General features: G+C 36.7%; 1 protein-coding gene across 1 annotated transcript in view; it reads right to left on the reverse strand.

Annotated features, from left to right (window-relative positions):
* Window positions 1-25,879, reverse strand: part of LOC150098881 (extended synaptotagmin-2-like) — a 253,180-nt gene that overhangs the window by 183,938 nt on the left and 43,363 nt on the right. Inside the window, exons 4-5 of the mRNA XM_090404585.1 lie at window positions 12,589-12,665; window positions 4,198-4,264 (exon numbers count right to left, since the gene is read on the reverse strand). Coding sequence (XP_090260711.1) covers window positions 4,198-4,264; window positions 12,589-12,665 — 144 coding nt within the window. The remainder of the gene's footprint in view (window positions 1-4,197; window positions 4,265-12,588; window positions 12,666-25,879) is intronic.

Raw genomic sequence — 25,879 nt, forward strand, 5'->3', positions numbered from 1 at the left:
AGTGATGTCAAAGCAGCTTACCAATATATCTATATTATTTAAAATTAGATTTTCAATCAAGGCTTTAAAATGGGTAAAGTTTTTTTTATATAAGATGTGGTAAGTCCAGTGTGTGTGTGGGAGGGGGGGGGGGTAAGAGTTTGCCAGCATGTCAAAAAAAGCTAGCAACTCTCTTACAAATCATACATCTGCAATCATGACTGGTCAATGCAGACCATGTATGAAATACAACCCACAGGATCTCCTGGAAGAAAACCACCACGCTCCATCATCATAAATTTAAAATGGAAAGACCATGTTTAGAATCTGCAGTGGCACTCACCCAGAAATCAACCTAATTTAAACAAATAATAATGCATAAAACTTTCCAAAATTTGGGAAACAATAATTGTCAGAATTCTCACTTTACATCCTAGGCTGCCTACAAACACCCAGAGTGTGCATCACCTAAACAGGACTTTAGTCACGTGTTTTATTTAGTATTGTGTTGTCTTTATGTGTGTGTTACAAGTATAATTTAGAATGCCTTAAGATGACTTGGTGACCGCGATGAAATATTGAAAGATGTTGAAAGTTTGGAAGCATTAAAATTAGTTTTTAATCTTTCCTAAGTGCTGTAAATATTCCATTAAACCTCCAAAATGAAAAATAACATTCTTGAATTTAAACCAGTCTCTCAAAGAATCACAACTCTTAGATTGAAATCAATAAGCATGATTTAAATAAAATACAAATATATGCACACACCTCTAATCGTTCAGATAAAGAAATTAATAATTTCTACGAGGATCTCTTGAACACTATCAGAGACATACACATCACTGAAAAAGTGTAATGGGTGATTTTAACAGTAAAATAGGCATGAAATAACAGGGAGAAAGTGCTTTGGGTGTGTAAGGTATGGGCCAAAGAAAAGAGAGAGGACAAGACTTGTTGAATTTGCAGAAAGCAAGAGATTGTATACAAGTAATACGCTCTCTAAAAAGTGAACTAAATGAAATTGGACCTGGAGATCAAATGGAGAAGTTCATAATGAAATTGAGTATATTATGATAAAAAACAGAAATATTAGAAGATCCATCTGTCATCAACCAGTTTAATTATGATAGCAATCATAGGCTAGTGAGAGCAATGATAAAAATAACATCATTGCTCTCACTAGCGAGAGAGAGAGAGAGCAATGAGAGAGAGAGCAATGATAAAAATAACATCAAGAGGGAGAGGCTGATATAATGAAAAAACTCACACGGGATGGTGAACATACAATAAACCATAAAGAAAATTTTGAGGAAATAACAGAAGAAAGTTATTTCTTCTGTTATAGTGGAAAAGTATGAATGAATCTTGCTTATCTGACATAATGAAAGAAATAGCATCAACAATAATAGAAGTTACTAAATTTAAGAAAATCATTACCAGCAAATAGAACTTCTAGAGAAAAACTTCCTTTACTGACACCTGATCTAATAAAAAAAAAAAAAATAAATAAAAAAAAAAAAAAAAAAAGGAAGAATTAAGGAAAAGGAGACAAAAATAATAATTTGTGGAAATGCAAAAGTTGAAAAATAAATTAAAAATTAAATCAGAAAATATAATTTAATAACAATTCAGAACATAACAGAAAAGAAATAATCTCTGAACATTATCAAACAAGCATTACATCGAAGGAAAAAATTGATTCTAAAATTGAAAATAAGCAAGGAATAGTAAAGTACAATAGAGAAGAAATATTGAAAATATGTAATACGTTTTATAGGGACCATACACAGGCAAGGAAACAGATATGAATCTTTTACTATATTTAGATGAAGCTGATACAGAACCACTCATCATGATGAAAGAATTATGGAAAGTCTTCAAGTCAGCAAAAAATAAGTCCTGGAGAAGATGGCATACTAGCAGAGCATATAAAATCAGGTGGTTTACAGTTTCAGGTCATGCTGGATATGTTCAATGATATTTTAACTACAGAAAAAATTCCAGTGCAGTGACATAAATCCTTGATTATCTTACTACATAAAAAGGACAGCAGAGATGATATTAATAACTACAGGTCAATTAGTTTGCAATCACAACTGCACAAAATGCTTATATAATTATATTAAATAGAATCACAAGATTTTTGGATGAAGCACAGCCATATGAACAAGCAGGTTTCAGAGAAAAATTCTCCACAACAGATCATATCCACACTATTAACAAAGTAACAGAAAAAAAAAAGCAAAATAACATAATCTTCCTGTATTTGATGCTCATAGATTTTAAAAAGCCTTTGATTCTCTATATCATTCATAAATAATAAACAACTTAGAACAACAAGCCATCACAACAAAGTATATCTGATTATTATAAACTGCATACAGCCAGCATAAAACTAGTACATCAGGAAAGGAATTTGGGTATTGGGATCTCATATCACCCAAATTGTTTTCTGCTACATTAAAAGAAGTCTTTAGGAATGTGTCATGGGAAAACTATGGAATTAGCATTGATAGAAAAAATCTCAATCACCTACATTTTGTAGATGACATTGTTCTTTTAACAAAAAATAAAGAAGCTCAGGAAGTGCTATATAACATTGATCAGAAAGCAGGATTTTGTTTAACCCTTCATCCAAGTGTAAGCAAACAAAGTTTGCATGTGAAGTAGCTTCACAACTACTTCACAAGATCCTAAGGCAATTAATGAAGTCATTAGCTTCTATAGAGTAGTAGTAGCCTAGTCATGAAGCTACTTTGCATGCAAACTTTGCTTACACATGGATAAAGGATTAATAAAGAATAATTTCTTGGCATCTTTAATTTAATTTATAACCAACTGAAAAAAATTCAACTAGCTGTAATCCAGAGCGTTTTAATAAAGTTTTACATCTTTTCATTACTTGTATATGGGATATATATGACTTCTGCATTACTTCAATCTTGGTATCAGTTCTGGGTCTGGTTCCCACTGATGAAACCTCCATAAAGGTCAAAACAGGCCTGGATTAATTAATTAATAATTAATTCAAGTGTCCTTTTCCCATAGCGTATAGCATTATACAAGAAAGGACGTCTGCTTTGCATTATGAGAAGGCAAAGCAGACTAAGGCAACTAATGTGAAGTTATTAATTGCATGTGCAAACTTTGTTTGCTTACAGTTGGATAAACGATTAAACAAGAATATAATTTCTTGGCATCTTTAATTCAATGTCCCAAGCTGATTTTTAAGATTATAATAATCTTATATAATAATCAATTTTATTATAAATAATTAATTAGCATATGATGATACAACAGCCATGAGTCCGATATTATGTAATATTGGACTCATGGCTGTTGTATCATCATATGCTATATTATGCACCATATTATGTAATAACCAACATGATGCTACTGGTTATGTTTGTTTTTTTCTTTTCAACTGTGTGTGTTATCTGGTCAGTTTACCTGTTCTGAGGGCCGAAAAACCAGTTTCTGGGAGAAAAAATCCTCTACCTCCATATGAAACCAGCTAACTCACCTTTAGTCAAAATAGACTAAATAGATATTCCTGCATGAACAGGAATCAAACCCAGGTCTTTCCGACCAAAGGGCTTCATCTATTCAGACTGAGCTATGGAGGCTTATTAGATACAGTAAGATATATCAACTATAACATATCTTATATATATTAAAATTATTTCATTTGTTATTAATTTATTTTTATTATTCATGATAGAGCCTCCATAGCTCAGTCTCCATAGATGAAGTCCTTTGGTCAGAAAGACCTGGGTCCAATTCCTGTCCAGAATGTGAAGAACCTTTATCTGGTCTCTTTCAACTAAAGGTGAGTTAGCTGGGCCCATATGGAGGTAGAGGGTTTCTTTCACCAGGAAACTCTGGTTTTTCGTTCCTCAGAACAGGCAAACTGGCCCTGTGAACACACACACACACACACACACACACACACACACACACACACACAGATCTACAGTCATAAAATACATATTTAATCCCTCATTAGGAAGGCTCAACCCATCCTAAAAGATGGGGGGGGGTAACCCCATACAAAATAAAAAACTATAATAATTTTATAAAATAAAGAATATAAATTAATAAATTTAATAAAAATTATAATTTACAATGATAAAAATAGAGCACTTCATATCTAAACCATATCCTAGAACAGTTTTCAGGATCTAACAAATTTTTTATTTCATATTCAATATTGATTACCTGCAAATCTTTGATTCCAGCTTTAAATTTTGTAACTGAAATTTGGAAATAGCAATCCCCAAAATACCTAAACATTACAGAATGAGAAATATGCATCTCATTAATATCTGCATTAAATTTTGTATAACATATATAGCTGAATACTATATCTTAAAAACAGACAAAAGGAACAACCTAAATTTAAACAAAAAACAACAATATCTATTATTGTTGTTTTTTGTTTAAGCATAATGCAATATCAATTTTTTAACTAAACTTCTCACATTTTTCACAGCAACAGGTGGGTGCTTCTCTCACTGTTTATCAAAAATCAAACAATTTATGCACACGTTATCTCTTATCTGTTCTGAATTAAGTTACTCACTAAATAATTTAGAATAAAATAATGAAATATTTGATCAGTGATATTAGTGTGTAAAATTCTAGCTCAATATTTTTTGCAACAAAAACAAATTCCATAGCACATGGATGTAATTCACTAATAAGTCAATTTAATACTCAAGTTAAACCGGATTTAATATTATACTTTTCTCTCAATAAATTTTGTTTAATACTTTAATACTAATTAACATAAAATTTTGGTTAATCATAAGTAAATATTGCAAAATTAATTATCTGCTGTAGACAAGAAATAAGTCTCTGAGCAGGATAAAAACAAATATCATACTGAAAAAAAAAACAACAACAATGTTTTAAAAAAGAAAAGATGAACAGCTTATGGAGGTGAATTGTAGACTCAAATACACACATATTAAAAATGCTAATGCCTTTGATTTCCTTACAGGGGGCAGGCATGGCCGTTTTAGCTCTAACTTTTTTTTGGAGACTGAGGGTCAGTTCAATCTTCACTAGAAAGTAATTATAGATAGCTGGCACAAGAGTGCCACCATCTCATGGTCCCTAACACTATATATTTATTGTCTGAGATAGTGGGGCTTCTATGATCGATTTTCTTGGGTTTATGGGAACAAAAAACCTGAGTTTCCAAGAGAAAAAACTGTGCCAGAGATAGACTAACTTGGGAGCCAGTCAAATAATGGCTGAGAAAATGTTCCTCTAGTTGGTGACGAGAGTAAAAAACTTGGAGTAAAAAAGTGAAAGTTTGAAAAAAATAATCAAACCTTGGGGTTAAGTGACAGACTGAAAAACGCTCATTCCGTGAGAAAAGCAAGTAGTATAGGTGTCTACAAGAACAGAAAAATTATAACTTCATGTGGACTCTGGCAAGCATGAGGCAGGATTCCTCATATTTGCTACTCACACAAAAAATTTAAGAAAACAGCTTAAAAGTGTTGCTTGCTTTCCTTTATCTTCTTAGTTTGTATTATTTTTAACAAACATAGGTTTCATGATACAAAATTGTATAGCTTATGCTAATATTCAAACTTCACTGGGGTTCGCAAAGTGTCCTGGCAGGTATGCAATAGCTTTCTAAACTATTGTCTAAATTGCTCTCTCTACATTGCACACTGTTCTTTGCATCAGCTTAGTATGAGAAACTGAAATTGTCACCTAGCACTTCCTAAGATGTATAACAAAGTTGTTACTCTGAGTATTTCTCAATAACACCATCTACAGCCCACCACCACCACCAGCATTTTCACAGACAACACAAATATCCATGCACATGACAGGATTCAAACTCGCAGCCTTTTGGCTGGAAAGAGGATACGCTACCCACTTGACCAACCAGGTCAGCCATTCATTTCATCTTCTTATTTATATATATATATATATATATATATATATATATATATATATATATATATATATATATATATATATATATTTATATATATATATTTAGGATATATATATATATCCTAAAAGAAAAAGAACAAATTATTATAATTTAATGAAACATGGGGATTAAAAGGGTTTTAAGATATGTTCTTTCTTGTGGTCATATCAGTTGCTTTAATATCATTTTTGTTCTATGTATTTATCAGAACTTTTTAGACCAATATATATATATATATATATATATATATATATATATATATATATATATATATATTTATTTATTTAAATCAGAATTTTACTGACTAGGAACACCGAGATAAGATAAAAACTTCAATTAGAACACAACTAGTTTCGTCAGAATGCCCGACTTCTTCAGGTGTACATATTATCGCAAAAACTGGAAAAATAGCAAGATAAAAAATGAACTTCTCATATGTTGGAAGATTTTTTCCACTTGGTTAACCTATAAATTATATATTTAGTTTAATCCTTTATCCAAGTGTAAACAAACAAAGTTTGCACCTGAAGTATCTTCAGGACTGGGGCAACTCATATCAAAGGTAGACAAATCTTCACATCACTTGACTTAGTATCCCATAATGCAAAGCACATCTCCTTGTGGAGATGTATAATGCTATGCATTATGGGAAGGGGTCACTACCCAGACCAGTTTCGACCTTTATTGAGGCCTCTTTAGTGGGAGCCAGACCAGGAGGTGATACCAAGGTTGAAGCAATGCAGAAGTCATGTTTACCTATACGAGTTGCCAAAAGATGTCACACCTTATTATTAAATGACTCTGGATTAGAGAAAGATGTTGGAAGTTTTCCCCACTTAGGAACAACAACAACAGTCAAGTTTGAACTGCGTCCGCATGGCAGGTCTAGCGTGAGGCATGAGTGGGAACTATCTCGAGAATGCCAAAACTGAAGTACTGCACTGTGTGAATCAGGTAAGCTATAACTTAAACTACTGTTCATGTGTAAGGGATCCAGAACTATTTCTTTTGATTCTAAGATGCATCTTTCTAGTTCATCAGGGCATTTATGGATATTTGTAGTAAGATTCCAGTCTATCTGATGTTGACATTCTTCTAAATTAGAGTTGGCAGAGAAAAAGGACATGGCTGGAGAGGGCACTTGCACGGGTTCTGTTGCAAGAGATATCTTCGAGTTGACGCTCTTCGAGTCGTAGTGAGACCGACTTATCGGTTTGCCCAAAATAAGTCTTTTCACAACTACAGATGATTTTATATACTCCTGGGAACTGAAGTTGGTGACGTTTTGGCTTGGGCTGACTCAGGAAAGAACAAAGTTTTGGTAGGGTAATGAAGTAAGTTCAAATATTAAATTCCTTCATAATTTTCACCAATTTGGATGATAGAGAACTTAAGTATGGTAATTGAATGTGTGCAATAGTTATCTTCTTGCAGAGGTTGGAGACGTGTCTATATCCACATCTCCAACCTCCAAGCATTTCTAACTTTGAGGTTAGAAATGCTTCGAGGTGGGTAGTCATTGTTTAAGAAGGTGCTTTTGAGATGTTAAATTCGATTTGAAGATCTTCTGAAATTAGAGATCTCGCCCGATGGGCCAGAGTGGAGATAATTCCGAGTTTCTATGGAGGGAAGTGATGAGAGGAGGCATGTAAGTATCTGTCCGTGCGAGTTGTTTTTCGAAAAATAGAAAATTTGAGACAATCAGGCATCCAAGAAATCTTTAAATCTAAAAAGCAAGGACACCGTTCAGCTTGAGTTCCGATGTGAATTTGATGTTTTGGTGGTGATTGTTCAAATGATCTAGGAAGCTTTGCAAGTTCTCTGGACGATAATCCCAGATGAGGAAGATGTCATCGATGTATCGCAGCCATAGCTTGGGTTTTAGTATGGCACTAAAAATTGCTCTTTCCTCGAAGTCTTCAAGAAAAACTAACACTGGAGACAAAGGGCTTCCCATAGCTAAGACGCTGGTTTGTTTAAAGATTTTTCCTTCAAATAAGAAATAGCTGGAGTTATGCAATGCATTAATAAAGAGAAAATTATCTTGGAGACTTTGTCTTTTAGTAGACTGAGGACTTCTTCGTAGGAAAATTTGTAAAGAGAGAGAGACAATATCAAAACTGACCATTCTGTCAGACTCATTGAGTTGTAAATTTTTTACCTTAGATATAAAATCCACAGAGTTCTTGATATATGAGGCCGAATTACCAGTGAGATGTTTTAAGGAAGAGGCAAGGTATTTGGACAGGTTGTAAATGAGTGAGTCAATGCTTCAACTATTGGTCTTAAAGGTGTGTCTGCTTTGTGGATCTTTGGAAGGCCGTATACCAGGGGAATTAGGGGATGAAGAGAACAACAGTCAAGTTTGAATTGCATCCATGAGGAAAGAGCAATTTCTAGCACTACACTGAAACCCAAACTGTGGCTGTGATACATAGATGACATCTTCCTCATCTCGGAATATGGTCCAGAGAACTTACAAACCTTCCTAGATCATTTGAACAATTGCCACCAAAACATCAAATTCACATCGGAACTCGAAGTGAATAGTGTCCTCGCCTTTTTAGATTTAAAGATTTCTAGGATGCCTGATCGTCTCAAATTTTTTATTTTTCGAAAAACAACTCGCATGGACAGATACTTACATGCCTCCTCTCATCACTTCCCTCTGCAGAAACTGAATTATCTCCACTCTGGCCCATTGGGCGAGATCTCTAATTTCAGAAGATCTTCAAATCGAACTTAACCACCTCAAAAGCATCTTCTTAAACAATGGCTACCCACCTCTAAACATTTCTAACCATCTATACCCATGTCTCCAACCTTGGCAAGAAGATAACTCGAACCTTATTGCGCACATTCAATTACCGTACATGTTCCCAAATTGGCAAAAATTATGAAGAAATTTAATATTAGAACTTACTTCACTACCCTACCATAACTTTGTTCGTGCCTGAGTCAACCCAAGCCAAAACATCACCAACTTCAGTTCCCAGGAGTATATAAAATCATCTGTAGTTGCGGAAAGCCTTATTTTGGGTAAACCGATGTCGGTCTCACTATGACTCGAGGAGCATCAACTCGAAGATATCTCTTACAACAGAACCCATGCAAGCACCCTCTCCAGCCATGTCCTTTTCTCTGCCAACTCTAATTTAGAAGAGCGTCAACACCAGATAAACTGGAATCTTACTACAAATATCCATAAATGTCATGATGAATTAGAAAGATGCATCTTAGAATCAAAAGAAATAGTTCTAAACCCCACACACACACATGACCAGTAATTTAAGTTACCTGATTCACACAGTGCAGTACTTCAGTTTTGGCATTCTCGAGATAGTTCCCACTCACTAACGCTAGACCTGCCATGCGGACACAGTTCAAACTTGACTGTTGTTGTTCCTAACTTCTTTATATCAGAAGTTCATTTTTTATCTTGCTATTTTTCCAGTTTTTTATGATAATATGTGCACCTGAAAAAGTCAGTATTCCGATGAAAATAGTTGTGTTCTAATTAAAGTTTTCATCTTATCGCAGTGTTCCTAGTCAGTAACATTCTGATTTAAAATGTCTACAATCCAAGTAAATACCAGTAACAATATATATCTTATCTCAGTGTTCCTAGTCAGTAACATTCTGATTTAAAATGTCTACAATCCGAGTAAATACCAGTCACAATATATATATATATATATATATATATATACACACACACACACACATATATATACATGTAGAAAGTATTTTACCTTGGGTATAATAAATGTTAAAGATACCAAAGCTATTTTAAACCTGGTTCTACTCCATTTCCCAAGTAAGCAAACAGACAGACAAGTCAAGTTTGCACCTGCAAGTGTTGCAAGTCTAGTTGATCCTGCACGTAGTGCAAGACCAAGGTAACTCATGGTAAAAGTAGAATAAGCTCTGATCACTAATCTTAATATTTACCCTTAATGCAAAGCATATCTCCTGGAGGAGATGTATGATGCTTTGTATTAAAGGCAAGGGACCACTACCCAGACCAGTTTCAACCTTTATTGAGGTCTCATCAGTGGGAGCCAGGCTAGAAATACCAAGATTTTAGTAATACAGAGCTTATAAGTATTTTACCAGAACAAGTTACCATAAGGTGTTTTAACCTTATTAAATAAAAGCCTCAGGAGGAGATATAAATGTAGAAAGTATTTTACCTTGGGTATAATAAATGTTAAAGATACCAAGCTATTTTAAACCTGGTTCTACTCCATTTTCCAAGTAAGCAGAATTCAGGAAATGGTTCGACAGAGTACTAGCTCTGGTTCTGCCATATGTGACGTCTCCTCAAGACATAATTCGATGGATTTTTCCACCTGGCTGAAATAAGGTTTATTGCAGTTTTTAACCAAATTCGGTAAATGCAGGGATAGCTCAGGTTGTTTTGTTTGGGCCTACTGAGCAAGGAACGGAGTTTCAGAAGAGGAGTGAAAGAAATCCAGATGGAATCATCTGACCTCCTCAAAAGAAAGAAATAAATGTAAAAATTGAAGTCCAAAAATTACGTCTGCATATAGATGTACAGTTGAGTGATAGTTGAAATAGTATTTAGACAGAAAGTAGTTAAAAAACTGCTTCATTTGGATTAAATTGCATTTTGATTAAAAGTGAAATAATGTAATGCCAAGGTAACTCATTCCAAAAGTTATGCAAATTCCGTATACTAATTATCTTTTGAAATTTCAAAAGTATTTCATTTTGCAATCTAGCATACTTTCAACTACCAAACTGCACATGATTGGCAGCCAGCCATTTTATCTCTAGTAGATACATATATACAAATTGTGCTACACAGTCTTGCATCATTACTGTAGCTAGAATGGTTATTTCTTGTAGAAAGGCTTATATGTTGGTTATACATGATTACTAAATAACTTAAGGAATTCACAACGTATACTAGAATATAAATTAAATTAAACTTTAATATATATTTCCAATATTTCGGCAACGTCATGCTGCCATATTCATGGAAACTTAAGATAAAGACACATACATGCAAGCACTGTTTGTAGTGCCTACGTGCACGTGTCTTTATCTTAAGTTCCAGTGAAGATGGCAGCGTGAAGTTGCCAAAATATTGGAAATATATATTAAGGTTTAATTTATATTCTAGTATACGTTGTTAATTCCTTAAGTTATTTAGTAAGAATGGTTATTTACAATTTATTATTCTTAAGAATAAATTCACCATTCTATAATTTATGTTTAAACATAAATCATGTCAACTGCATTCCAGCAGCAGTTCAATGCACTGCAAAATTACAGCAGAAACTAAATGCAATCTTTAGTGGCAGATGATTTTTGTAATATCATGAAAGACCTTGCTTGCTGGAGAAGTGGAGTGGCATAAAAATACTGTGCTACAGCATGGTTTCTGGATTAATTAAACTTAACACTTCCAATGTTACTAATGTGATTTTTTTAAGCAATCATGGGTGAAAGTATCAGAAAAAAAAAGATCTAAAGTTGGACTACAAGACAAAAGATTGGGTTGGTTTTAATTACAGCCAAAGCAAATGAGGATGATGCCTGTTGGGCTGCATTGGTTGTTTTCAATTACAAGTGAAGCAACTACAACAATGAGGCCAGTGTATTATGCCTATTAAATGAAAGTTTCTTCTGGATAGTTTGTCCATGTTTATAGAATAAAAAACAAGGAAATCTGCTCCTCTATTATAAGACTCAGCTAACTCACTTTCATAAGGAAAAAATCCTTAAATACAAATTCTAATCTTTCCAACCCAGGGGCATCATTGACACTGAATGTGTTACAAAAGCTTGATGACACCTGTATTGTCTTTAAAGCATGTTCTCTAGCTTGTTTAGAAGGATGTAAAACTTTCCACCTCATTAAATTACTAAATCCTTTATTTGAAATGAATTTATAAAAGGTTCCTCATTAGGTCTTTCCAACTAAACAAATACTATAACATCCTTGCAGCTGCACTACAGAGGCTCATGACAAAGGAAACTTGGTAGTTCAAGAATTGCAACAGCCATGGATATTATAAAAGAACCACAGCTAATAATATTTTTAATAAGTTGGAACCAATTCTGGTCATAATTATGCAGGTGATGAATAAACATTCAACTTTTTTAGCATGACTTTTGCAAGAGTCAGTCTGGAAGTTCAATGAATAATTCAACTTATAATTCAGCATAACCTGTAACAAAAAATCTAGTTATAACTCCATAATAATTAAAATGATCAAATCTGAAAATAACAAAATCTAATGGCTGCAGACTAACTAAAAAGATTTGACATGTTCCATATAAAGATATTCTCTAGGAAAAGGAAGCAAAACAGGAAAGGATTATAAAATCTAGTTTAACTCACAGGTAATATACACAAAAAATATTATGTCCTCAACTTGGATTTTAAGTTCAGAAATGTAAATACACACTCAGAATCTCAGATATTCTGAATGTTATTATCAGTGATTAATTAAAGTGAATAAATTAAATTCTAATGAGGAACGCCTTTTAAAATTTAAGAAAGTAATCAATTGCAAAATTTGAATACTAAAAATTTTCACTTTAGAGGAACAAAAATTCTTATTTATAGAAGAAAGCTTTCTATTTTTACAAATAATGCAGAGCAATTCATTACTTACCGAAGTTCAAAATCCATTATAATTTCACCACGTGCAATATTATCTTGATAAACTTTAATTCCTCCAATTCGAGGGGGCTAAAAATAGTTCAAAATATTTTTTAAATATTAAAAAAAAGAGGAACATACATATAAATTACAGACAATATGAATGCTAAAAAACTTTTGCAATATTTATTATTATACACTACCACTCCACAATTCTGAAGTCTCATCACAGGAGTCCCACACTAATCATTACTCATATAAAACACCTTTGGCAATTCATTCCACTCATTCACCCTCTAAGTATAAAAATCTAGTTCTCTTGCCCTTGTTAACCACACTTTTATCACTTACAGGGGATGAGTTACCATTGTTCTTATTATGTATGGAAAATTTTGTACCTTATTCCTTATAAGAAAAGGAATAAGAGCGATTTCCATTTGAGCAGAAGAGGCAGAGATTCTGTAGCTGCTAAATGCTTTTTTTTTGATGAGGCCTTTACTAACTTTTTACCTTTTGATAAGAAAGTTGATTTAATATGTTGCAATTTTTTCTCTAAAGTTAACTTTCATATCAAATGGTTTTTAGTGAAGTCTTCACCAAAAAAAGCATTCAGTAGCTATAGAATCCCTGTCTCTTCTGGTCTAGAGGCAAGAAGATTAGCCCTAAGATCCAAAGAAAATCTTAGGGAATTTTTTTTAGATATGTGGCCAGTAGGAGGAGAAATGACTGTGGAAGAATGATATTGTGGGATAAAAATAGGAATAGAGTGACTGATGCAGAGGACATAGAATTGTTCAATGAACACTTTATTGGAGTATTTCATCCTGGAGGAGTCAGTTTTAATGCTAGAGGGATAGGGCAGATTTGAGGTTAAGAGGTACAGGAAGAGAGTGTGTTTCAAATACTGAGTACTCTGGATGTCAGTAAAGCTGTGGAACTGGATGGTATTTCACTGCGAGTTTTGAGAGCATGTGCTAGGAAACTGACAGTGCCTTTGACCTGGATTTTCAATGAAAGTCTGGGTGCAGGAAAGGAAGGAAGGTAAGATAGTGCCATTGCATAAGGGCAGTAGCAGACTAGAAGTGTCTAATTATAGGCGAGTTTGTGTGTCATCAGTAGTTAGTAAGATCTTGGAGAAAGTAGTGAAGGACCATATACAGCAGTAGGCAGATGAGGGTAATGTTATCTGTGAGAGTCAACATGGATTTGTGAAGGGGGCAATCTTGTTTTAGTAATATGCTAGCCTTTTATGATAAAGTTACAAGAGCATTAGATGAGGGAAAAGTATATACTGCCATTTTCTTAGACTTAGCGAAGGCATTTGACAGGATGCCACATGATAAACTGATATTTAAGTTGCAGCACATGGGTCTGGATGTCAGATTGGTCAACTGGAGTCAGGATTGGCTGTCCCATAGGTATCATAGAGTTGTGTATGGTGGGGCAGTTTCAAGGAAGCAGAGGGTTACAAGCGGGGTCCCACAGGGCTCAGTACTGGGACCTATATTGTTTAACCTTTATATCAATGACATTGTCAGTGGATTACAAGGGGATATTCAGTTGTTTGCAGATGATGAGAAGCTGGGAAGGATTATTAGTTTAATAGTGCAGATGCAGCAGCCCTGCAAGAGGATTTGAATTAGCTAGATAGATGGGCAAATGAATGGGGTACCGGTTTAATGCAGCAAAATGTAAGGTCTTGAGGTTTGGAAAACATCAATGGGACACTGAATACTCTATGGAAGGAGTTATACTGGAGAAAGTAGGGGAGACAAGAGATCTGGGGTTGATGATTGATAGAAACCTGAAATTTAGGGGACATATTGCAAAAGTGGTGAAGGTAACACAGAGGATTGCTGCAATAATGAGAAGGACACTGACCTGCAGAGATAAAACAGTTATCATTCCGTTGTATAAGACCCCGATCAGACCACACTTGGACTATTGTTCTCAGATTTGGTCCCCAGGATTTGAAGGGGATAAATTAACTGTGGAAAGGGTACAAAGGCAGATAACAAAGATGGTTTCAGGACTGTGCAATGATAGTTATGAGGATCGGCTGAGGGAATGTGGACTGCAGAGTTTAGTGGATAGAAGAAGGAGAGGTGATATGATTGAGACTTTTAAACTGTTGAGAGGTGGTTACAGGGTTGACACTGGGGAGTTCTTTCGCTTGGTTGAACAGTGGAAAGGAGTGGTTTTTTTGCATGGAGGGTGGTTGAACCATGGAATGCATTGCCTAATGGAGTGGTGAGAGCGAGACCAGTCAATGAGTTCAAGAAGTGGTATGATAGACTTTGTTTCTTGGGGGGGGGGGCTCCCCTCGATGAGTCTTGATAAAGTTTGTGTTTCTTAGGAAGGACCTCCCACGATGAGTCTTTTGACTCCATGGAGGCCTGAATAATAATAATAATAACACCTTAAATGCAACTCCTGATATTTTGGAGTCTTCTTTATATATAGAAATACTTTTTGGAACTCAGAACACCAACTGAGTTCCAAAGTAAATGGCTTGGATTAGAGGCATGGTCATTTCTCATAAAACACAGATGGATATCCCATAGCTTTATTACACTGAGATTTCTTAATATCCTGAAATATATTAGTTTGTTTTCTATCATCACACTGGACACTATAATCTCTGCATCGGGATGATACATGCTAACCAAGTGATCACGTCATAATTTAATTGATGGAAGTTTTTTAACTTGGCTATGCTACCAATTATATATTTGGTTTAATCCTTTATCCAAGTGTAAGCAAACAAAGTTTGCACCTGAAGTATTTTCAGGACTGGGGCAACTCGTGGTAAAGGCGGAATAAGTTCTGATCACTTGTCTTAGTATCTCCCATAATACAAAGCACATCTCCTTGCAGACATGTATAATGCTATGCATTAAGGGAAAGGCTACTCAGAGCAGTTTCGACCTTTATTGAGGTCTCATCAGTGGGAGCCAGACCCAGAGGTGTTGATACTAAAGTGGAAGAAGTAATGCAGAAGTCATATCACCATATACCAGTTGCCAAAAGGTGTCAACACTTTATTATTAAAATTCTCTGGATTAGAGACAGTTGAAAGTTTTTTCACTTGGCTATGCTACCAATTATATATTTGATTTAATCCTTTATCCAAGTGTAAGCAAACAAAGTTTGTGCCTGAAGTATTTTCATGGCTGGGGCAACTCTGGGTAGTGGCCCTTCCCTTTATGCATAGTATTATACATGTCCACAAGGAGATGTGCTTTGCATTATGGGAGATACTAAGGCAAGTGATCAGAACTTGTTCCACCTTTACCACGAGTTGCCCCAGTACTGAAAATACTTCAGGCACAAACTTTTTTTGCTTACACTTGGATAAAGGATTAAACCAAATACAGTGTAACCTTGGTTGTCGAACTTAATTCATTCCTGAAGGCTGTTCAGAAACCAAATTGTTCGAAAACTGAAACCATTTTCCCATAAGAATTAATGTAAAATGGATTAATCCATTCCCGAACCCCAGATGATTGTTTATTTAAACCTTTACAACAGTACTTCATGAATAAGATCGTATACAATCATAATGAAAATGCATAAAATCTTACATAAAAAGAATAAACACAATAAATAGATAAAATATAGACAAAAATTGATTGCCTCTTTATTTTTGAGTATTGTACATATCATTGATTTCACCATACCGAACTGCATAGCATGATTCGAGACACGAACGCCATTTTCATGTTTGGATATGATTTCTTATTTCATCTTTATCGTGGTTCTAACAACTTTTCTTTTCGCTTTGCTGTTATCACTATTCTTCTGTGGCCCCATGGTGGCTTAATTAATAATAATTTATGAAAAAAAAAAAAAAAAATCAAGAAAATTCACTGCAAATTCGAGCAAGTGTCTACACTGAACGAAGGCTGCCGCATAACTGACACTTTCCAGCTCAGCACGCAGAACACGTGGTTGCCATTTCCCTGTTTGGGAACCGAAATTCTGTTTGGGCATTTTTTGTTCGTAAAATATGTTCGGGAACCGAATTGTTCAGGAACAGAGACGTTCGACAACCAAGGTTCCACTGTATATAATTGGTAACTTCATAAATTAACTATTTCTTTTGCTTATTCCTTCTCTAATCGTTCTTACTTTAACTCAATACACAACAAAAAAAAAATATAATTAATGATTTCCTTTGGCATGATCAGTTAATATCCTCTCATAATGTGATTTTGCCTTCCTACCATGCTGATTGCACTTCTTGCATATTCTCATAATACTGTAAATAAGATGATATACCATCTTATCCCATGGCTGTGTTTTCATTAAGGTTCTGCACTATATGAAGCACCTCCCATTCTTCCACCTCTATTTGTCCATCAGTCAATGTCACATCCAGCACTGCAATATCACCACCTAGATAACGCACCCTTGCAAAAGCACTTAGTAACTCAACTATTTGGTTTGAATCTGTTACCTCTCAACCATCAGCACTTTTTAGCCATCCTTCTATGGTCATCCCTTCTTTTACTTGCCACATAGGAAGAAATTGGTCCAACTATATTAAAAAAGATGAATTTGAATGGGCACTGAATGAATTGTCAACCAACAAGGTACCAGGCATTGATAGCATTCCTTCAGAATTAATAAAATACTCAGGAAACATAATTAAGTCATACCTTTTCAAGATCATAAAGGATATTTATGAAACGAGTATCATACCCAAAGATTTTATACAATGCTTTATCATACCCATTCCTAAAGTAAATAATGCAAACAAGTGTGAAAATCATCGAACAATAAGCTTAATATCACATGCTTCGAAAATACTACTCAAAATTATACAAAAAAGACTAACAAAGAAGGTTGGCAATGACCAGTTTGGATTCCAGAAACAGCAGGGAACAAGAGAAGCAATCCCAGCTCTAAGAACAGTTATTAAAAGAAGATTTAAGAAGAATCGAAATACTCTGATAGTCTTTCTTGACTTGGAGAAGGCCTTCGACAGTATTGACTGGAACCAAATGTTTCACCTCCTAAAAACAATAAAGGTAGATTGGAGAGATAGAAGGGTCATATTTAATCTTTACAAGCATCAAGAAGCCCTAATAGAAACAGCCAGCAATAAAACGAAAACTGCAATAGCAAGAATACGTAGAGGTGTAAGACAGGGGTGCTCTCTTTCACCCATGATCTTTAATCTCTATATTGAAGATGCAATAAATAAATTGAAAGAACTAATAGAAACATTTATTAAGGTAAATGGAATTGATATTAACTGGCTACAGTTCGCAGATGATATAGCAGTTATAGCTGATAATGAAAACAAACTGAAAGCCACCCTGACAAAGATGGAAGAAATGTTCACAAATACAGCCTAAAAATGAATTATAAGAAAACAAAATTATTAATTACAAGTAAAGCAAATCCAATGAAAATAAACCTGGAAATAAATAATAACCTAATGCAACAGATATCCTCATTTAAATATCTTGGCAGTCTTATGACAGAAGATGGAAGAACCCAATCAGATATTAAAGAACAAATAATCCTAGCCAAAAAAGCATTCTACAACAGAAGAAACATTTTTACCAGTAAAGAACTTAGCATCTAGCTCAAAAAAAGGCTAGTGAAAACATACATATGGAGCATTACATTATATGGTTGTGAGGCCTGGACTCTAACAAAACAAGACATCAAAAAGTTGGAGGCATCTGAACTTTGGTGCTGGAGAAAAATGATGAAAATTAGTTGGACAGAAAGGAAAAGTAATGAAGAAGTTCTAAATATAGTTCATGAAGAGAGGTCATTAATGAAGCACATCAATAAGAAAAGAAAAAGCCTAATTGGACACCATTTGAGGCATGGGGGAGGGACTGATTACAGAAATAATGGAGGAGACTGTAGAAGGAAAGAGACCATGAGGCAGACCAAGAATTTCATATATAAATAACATAATGATGGTAACTGGCGCTAGGAGTTATGAGGAGATCACAGAACAGGATGTTGTGATGTGCTGCTATAACTACCAATCTTTGGATTGAGGCACCAAAGAAGAAGAATAGCAAAATAATTCTTTGGGATTTCTGTAACACATTAAAATGAACGTTATCTTTTGTCTGTACTAAAATAGAGACAAAAGATAATGGTCGGGGTTATCTCTTCAGTTGAGTTATCCTGCAAGTCTCTATATCATATTATCTTTATTGTCTTCTCTAGTTTAGCATCATTAGCAAACAACTGAAATCATTCCTAATAATCCTTAATGTATAAACTGAGCAGAAGCAACTCAAGTACTGAGCCCTATGACACAACACTGATCACCTACTTTCTCTTCGATTAACCCCCAATTAGCCAGGACATCTATAGACGTCCAGTTAAATCTGGATATGATTCTGTAACACCTATTGAATAACATGGATAAGAAGTGCAATTTAGTCTCACTATTTCATCCACCTCGGCGGGTAGGGAGGTTAAACTTCATATACTACTAATTTCTATCCATTAGCTACTCTCTAATCAATGTCAGTTCACCATCCTCATCTGCTTCAACTTATGTAACAAGGTTCCATGCAGTATCCTGTCAAATACCTTCAACAAGCTGAACAATGTCATGTTGTAACTGCTATTTATCAAACTCAACTGTCATTTAATGTTGAAGGTGAGTAAATTAGGAATACCTCTTCACAAACCATGCTGTCCCAGAATATTACACTCTAGAGATGAATATCACCTAGAGAAGGGGTCAACAAACTTTTTAGACCACTGACCCCCTTCATGGAATCCTTGATCCCTCATCGACCCCCATCATGTTAAATAAATGGTATCAATAATATTGGTGCTTACTGACCCCTACACATTTATCGACCACTTGGATAGCCACATCAATCCCCCAAGGGTTGACGTTGACCACTTTGCTGACCCCCTGAACTAGAGTATGATATTCATATCCAGCTATTTCTGAATCCTGCTCTGTTCTAGTACTTTAACCATCACAATGATATACTATTGTTCTACAAATGGATTATTGCTGTCTTGCTGCCTCCTTTGAATAAGAAGAACAGCATTCCTTTTTTCCACTCGCTTGGAACTGTAAAACCTCAGACACCATTCTTACTCATGAGTGTGCTGGCCACCTTTCTCCTTATATATCCTCCAAACCATATTTTTTACAGCTTCTGCTTAATGATGATATTCATTCATTTAAGTTTCATCTGATTATTCTCGTGATCCCTGAATATGTAAAATGATACTGCTTTCCTTAAATACCTCTTGATCTTTTTCCTGCACTACTAATTATCCTTCCAATGCAGTTTTTTCTACCATGATGCTGTTTCAAGTTGCCTCCTTAGTATATGTTATAATCACCAGTTTTGTAGTTCCACATATACCCCTCCTTAATTGAAAATTCTACATGCTAAGCACCTCCCAGTTCAGGACTGCACAGTCAGTCGTGCCAATTGGTGACAAAGTGGCTAACTACCTTAGTTATGGATATTTTTTCTGATATTAACAGATCCAACACTCCAATTCCAGATTACTGATTTATTACTGAAAAACAACATATGATAGAACTAACTATCTGAAGAACAGTCCAAATTTGTAAATCAAGTGAAACTTAAATACTAATAAAGTGCAAATACACGGATTGCTGGGCAAACATGCTCTTTAACTACCTAAACAATGCATGTAGATGAAATTCATACTTTTGAGGTCAGTTGAGTAGTTAAAGAAGTGCATTACTTCTGCAACTCATGTCAAAGTAACTTCAAAAGGTTTTAATTACTTTTGAAATGTTAAGTTTCAAAAGGCAAATCATTTTCATGCTTTGTGCAGAATAACCATGGATGTTATTCTTTAATAATTTTCACTGCTACAAAGACTGTTCTTTTTTTATGCCAACTTTATAACTAAAACATCATAGTGTAAATTACTCTTTTTTTTAACAGCAGATTGTAGTACTGCTCAAGCTGAAAAACTCACAGATAATGAAAAATACCTCTATAACACAGTTGCAAAGGACAATGCAACATTTGTCCTGCAGACATGTATTCAAATCCGGTCTACAATTTGAGTGGCCTTTAAAAATCTTGTAACCGAAAGAGTTAGAAGATATTTCTCCCAGAAAGTCGAATTTTTTCTTTCTACAAAACAGGGAAAGTAATCAGCATTTCTGTTTGAAACATGGACTATTCATTATGTACAACTCTCTTCTCTATGTGCATAAATTCATATAGAAATTACACAAGAAAAGTAACATCGATTATGTTACTGATCACAGTGAAATACAAGGGTGGTTTGAAAAGTTCTTGGCCTAAGAATGAAAAAACGAATTTATAATTTCAAAATTATTTTTATTTTTCAACATAATCTCCCTTAAGACTAATACATTTATTCCAGAGATGCTCCAGCACAATTATCCCATCCCGGTAGTGGTTCTCATTAAGATCTGCAAAATATCCCTCTACAGCTGCAATCACCTCTTGATTTGAAGAAAAACGCTGACCAGCGAAGAAGAGTTTGAGTTTTGGGAAAAGATAGAAGTCAGAGGGAGCCAAATCTGGGGAATAGGGTGGATGTTCCAACAATTCATAGTGCAGATCCCTTAATTTTCCCATTGCCAACCGGGCTCATGGGTTGGGGCGCCAGGGGGGGGACGGACCCCCTTTGGAGTCATCAGAATTCAAGGAAAACTGGCCTACACTCGGGGGGAGGAGGAGGGGAGCTGTAGGCGCCAGGGGGATAGAATCCCCCCCTTCAAGTTTTCAAAATTTGAGTCATCAGAATTCAAGGAGAACCAGCCTACCAGTCTGGAACTTGGGGGGGGGGGGGGGGGGCATAGGCCTCAGGGGGGAAGAACCCCCCCCCTAGTATAGCGTATAAAGCTGCAAGTCAGTAGTTCATTCTATCTTAGTGTTAGTCATTTATATGCATCACATTATGAAATTAGTTTAATCGTTTATCCAAGTGTGAGCAAACAAAGTTTGCACCTGAAAGTATCTTCAGGACTGGGGTAAAGTGGTACAACACCAATGGCAACTCGTTGCAAAGGTGGAGAAAGCTACCAACACTCCTATCTCAGTATCTCCTATAATGCATAAGTATCTCCCTTAATGCATAATATTAGACATATCCGCAAGGAGATGTGTTTTGCATTATAGGAGATACTGAGATAGAAGTATTGGTAGCTTTCTCCACCTTTGCAACGAGTTGCCATTGGTGTTGTACCACCTTACCCCAGTCCTGAAAATACTTTCAGGTGCAAACTTTGTTTGCTCACACTTGGATAAAGGATTAAACTAATTTTATTATACTCTAACCAAGTGAAAAATAAACTTTCAACATCTTTCTCTAAATCCAGAGTAATTTATTAAAAAAGGGTGGCACACCATTTGGCAACTCCTATAGGTAGAGATGACCTGCTAATGCTTCTGCCTGGTATCTCCACTTGGGCCTGGCTCCCACTGAAGAGACCCTATTCGCCAAGACGTGAGAGACAGCTCCAGTTCGAAGAAGAAAGAACCTGTGCCTACCAGTCCAAAAGAGGATCCATTTCCCGCGGCCCAAAGAGAGAGCTCCATGCTCACTTTCTACAGAAGTACCTCGGCGTTGGTAAGACCTTTTTTCTTATTATTGGCTCTTTTACCCATTTCTTCTGGTATCTCTTCGCTTGTTGTGAGGGACACCGGGCGTTCCCCGACTTCGCCCTCCTTTACCTCCCCCCCCTTCTACAGCCAGTAGTTAGGTCTTCCCCCAACAATGCCGTTATTCTTACCCAGAACTAGAACACTTGGCATCGAAGTCAAGCGGCTCTCAGATGAGCGGACGTTAGTGAAAGCTCTGATTGATACAGTAGGGGCAGAAAACATATACGGTTTCACACCGTACTCAAAAGAAAGATTCCAAATTGTAATCAAAAATGACCAAACAAGACGCAAATTATTAGAGGGTTTCCTCTGTGCGGGACAAACGATCAAACCTTATTTAATAGGGAGTTTACGGAAAACGTTAAGAATAACTAGATTTCCCTTGGAATACCTGGAGAATGAAGACAACGTCAAGAAATTTTTTAGCCAATGGGGCGATATTATTAGTATCAAAGCATTTGAACATGCTGATTACAAAGGCTGGAAAACAGGCGACATTGAAATACAGATGGATATGAAAAAGGAAGTTCCCAACTTCATTTTAGTGGGCCAAACAAGGGTCATGGTTAACTACCCGGGTGTTAAAAGATTGTGTTTCCGATGCAACTCCGAGGGTCACCTAGGGGCAGAATGCCCAAAACTACAGTGCAGAAATTGCAAATCAACAGAGCACAAAATAGTAAACTGCACAGAAGCTTGTCTTAAATGTGGGGACTTGACCCATAAAGTGGACACGTGCTCGCACAGAACACTCTCAGAAGCAGCTGGAGGGACCATAATACCGATCAGGGCTATACCACTCGGTAAACCTGAGGTATCATCAGGGAGCGATTTTCCAGAGCTCCGGCAACAGACCGAAAAAGAAACACTAGCAGAAAACACAACCTCCATGAAACCCGTAACGGGTAAGACACCCAGGGCAACCCACCACATCAAGGAAATAACAGCCAACTTCGAAACCCGCAGCAAAGAGGAAGAAGTCTTAACAACCAGCGCCCCAATAAAGCGCACAAGAGAGGCAGAAACAGAAGAGACAAAAAAGGCTAAACAAAGCAGCCTACTCTCGTCAGAAGATGAAATGGACAACATCCAAACTACAAGCCAACGCGAAGGCACCCAGCCCCTTGAGGAGGCGGTAACAAAGACAGGAAACCTATCCCCAGTAGCGGACCAACCTGCAGAACCCCATTCACATATCTGCAGCACGGACATTTATAGCATCACAGAAATGGAATTTCAAAACGACCTCGTTATGGATATTCCAAACAGCTCCAATAGTGAATTACAGGTGGAACATGTAGAGCAACAAACAGACAACACCCCCCCTTCCTCCAAATACCAACATGGATTTTAAAATTGCCACTTTAAACACCAACGGTTTATGCAACCCCTTCGCACAAAGCACTGTCTGGAAGCTAATGTTAAGGTACAAAATTAATATCCTCCTGATTCAAGAAACCCATTTTTATAAGCATTGGGACGTGGAGAACTTCTCGAGAAGCTACCCAGTCACCAGCTACTGGTGCTTTGGGGATGCTCACTCGCGAGGGGTGGGGATACTAATTCGCCCCCCAATCGCGGGGGGGGGGGGGTTCTTCAACGTCCAGAAGGACGCCATGGGACGTCTAATAATGGTAGACTGGAAGTACAGTGGCCGTACCATCCGGCTTGTTGCAGTATACGCCCCGAACAGCCCATACCACAGAAGCAGTTTCTTCTCTGCCCTTGAAAACTACCTCTTGGGAGCAGAACACCTAATAGCAGCCGGGGACTGGAATTGTGTGGAAGACACACGTTTGGACAAAGTAGGCGGGAACACAAACTCCGGAACCGGAGGAACGCCGCTCTAAAAAGATGCTGTGTAAATTTTGATCTCGATGTCTGGAGGAGGAATAACCCATCGAAGGTAGAAACAACGTGGTGCCGCGGCCAGATATCGACGAGACTAGATAGGGTGTACGTGTCCCAAAACTTGGAACAGTATGTTCATAGGACATGTCACACCACAGCACACAACATGTCAACAGACCACAAATTGGTCATTTTAAAAATTACACTCCCAGAGGTTATGGAAACAGCCAGAGGTCCTTGGAGGCTTCCTCCTACCTTTCCCAGTCTTTTTAGCGACCAGCTACAGAAACTCTGTGATGAATGGACAAACATCAACTGGGACTGGGAAAACTGGCTGCACTTTAAGTGGCAGGCTAAGGAACTGTTTCAAAAATGTGGGCGCGAAAGGGTCTACCAACAACGTAAACTGCTGAGGGATCTCTACAGGGAACTCGGCTGGTACCAATCAAGCGAACGGAGCGGAGTTCCCTGCGGACATCTTATCAGACAGGTAGAAATAGAGCTGCAGCAAGAGCGACAGAGTAGAGTCGATGACCTCGACTTTCACACGACTATCTCAGAAATTTGGAAACACCCTCTGCTGCATTCTACAATCAACAACGGGTGGCAGCAAACGATGAAAGAACGATTTACCAGATCGAGGAGAAAGGCCAGATTCTAAATTCAACCCATGAAATACTCTGTCACTTTCACCAGCAGTATCTCGGCATCTTCGCTGACCAGCAGGGCATGGATGACTTCAGTGAGTGGGACGTCAAATGTTTTCCCGAACATCTTAGCACCCTGCATGACAGGCCGATAACTGCAGCTGAAATAAAAGCCACGTGCAAAACGATGAAGACAAAAAAGACCCCAGGGCCAGACGGACTGGGGATAGAATTCTATAGATCTATCTGGGACCTTGTACTGCCAGCACTAGTAAAGATCTTTAACGAATTCCTCACTTCGGGAAACATCCCCGAGGAATTCGCTAAGAGCTATACAATCTTTATCCCCAAAAAAGACCGAGATCGGACCTTGTCAAATAACTGGCGTCCCATCTCCTTAACTAACCCAGACTATAAACTTTTCGCAAAAATTATCTGTACACGAATTAAGGGTGGAATAGAAAACATAATAACAAGTTCACAGGTCTATGGAATCCCAGGTAGATCTATGGAATTTAATCTCTTCCTGCTAAGAGACCTAATCAGACTGGCCAAGGAAAAAAAATACCCCCTGGCACTTCTCTCCACCGACCTGGAAAAAGCGTTCGACAGCGTCAGCCACACGTACTTACAGGACACCCTAAAAAAAGTAGGCATAGGCCCGAGACTTCGGCGTACAATTAAACATATGTACGCGGGGGCCTCGACACAACTGTCTATTAATGGGTTTCTGACAGAACCAATTCGTATAAAGAGAGGGGTTAGGCAAGGCTGCCCACTAAGCCCCCTTCTCTTTTCCCTAGCATTAGAACCCCTCATCAAAAGAATAGAGAACACCCTTGCAATTAATGGTATTCCACTGCCCCAAGTTTCCAAACAGTGCAAAATAGTAGCATATGCAGATGATGTAGTGGCCACACTCAGAGACTCTGAGTCTATCTGCATCTATCTTGACATACTGCAAAACTTCAGCATAGTCAGTGGTCTCCGAGTTAATGCACAAAAAACCAAAATCAAAAATTTTGGAAATTTCCATAACACCGGACTTCCCTACGGTTTAGCGCTGCATACGCAGCCGCTAACAATACTAGGAGTTCCCTTTTCTGAGTCGCTAGCTTTACCAGTTAAAAAATTACAGGAAATAAGTACGGAAAAGATAAGTCTATTCAAACCGACC

This window comes from Typopeltis vanoorti, chromosome 15, assembly GCF_054136105.1.
Source record: "Typopeltis vanoorti isolate ZY-2024b chromosome 15, IOZ_Tvanoo_1.0, whole genome shotgun sequence".
NCBI classification, from domain to species: Eukaryota; Metazoa; Arthropoda; class Arachnida; order Uropygi; family Thelyphonidae; genus Typopeltis; species Typopeltis vanoorti.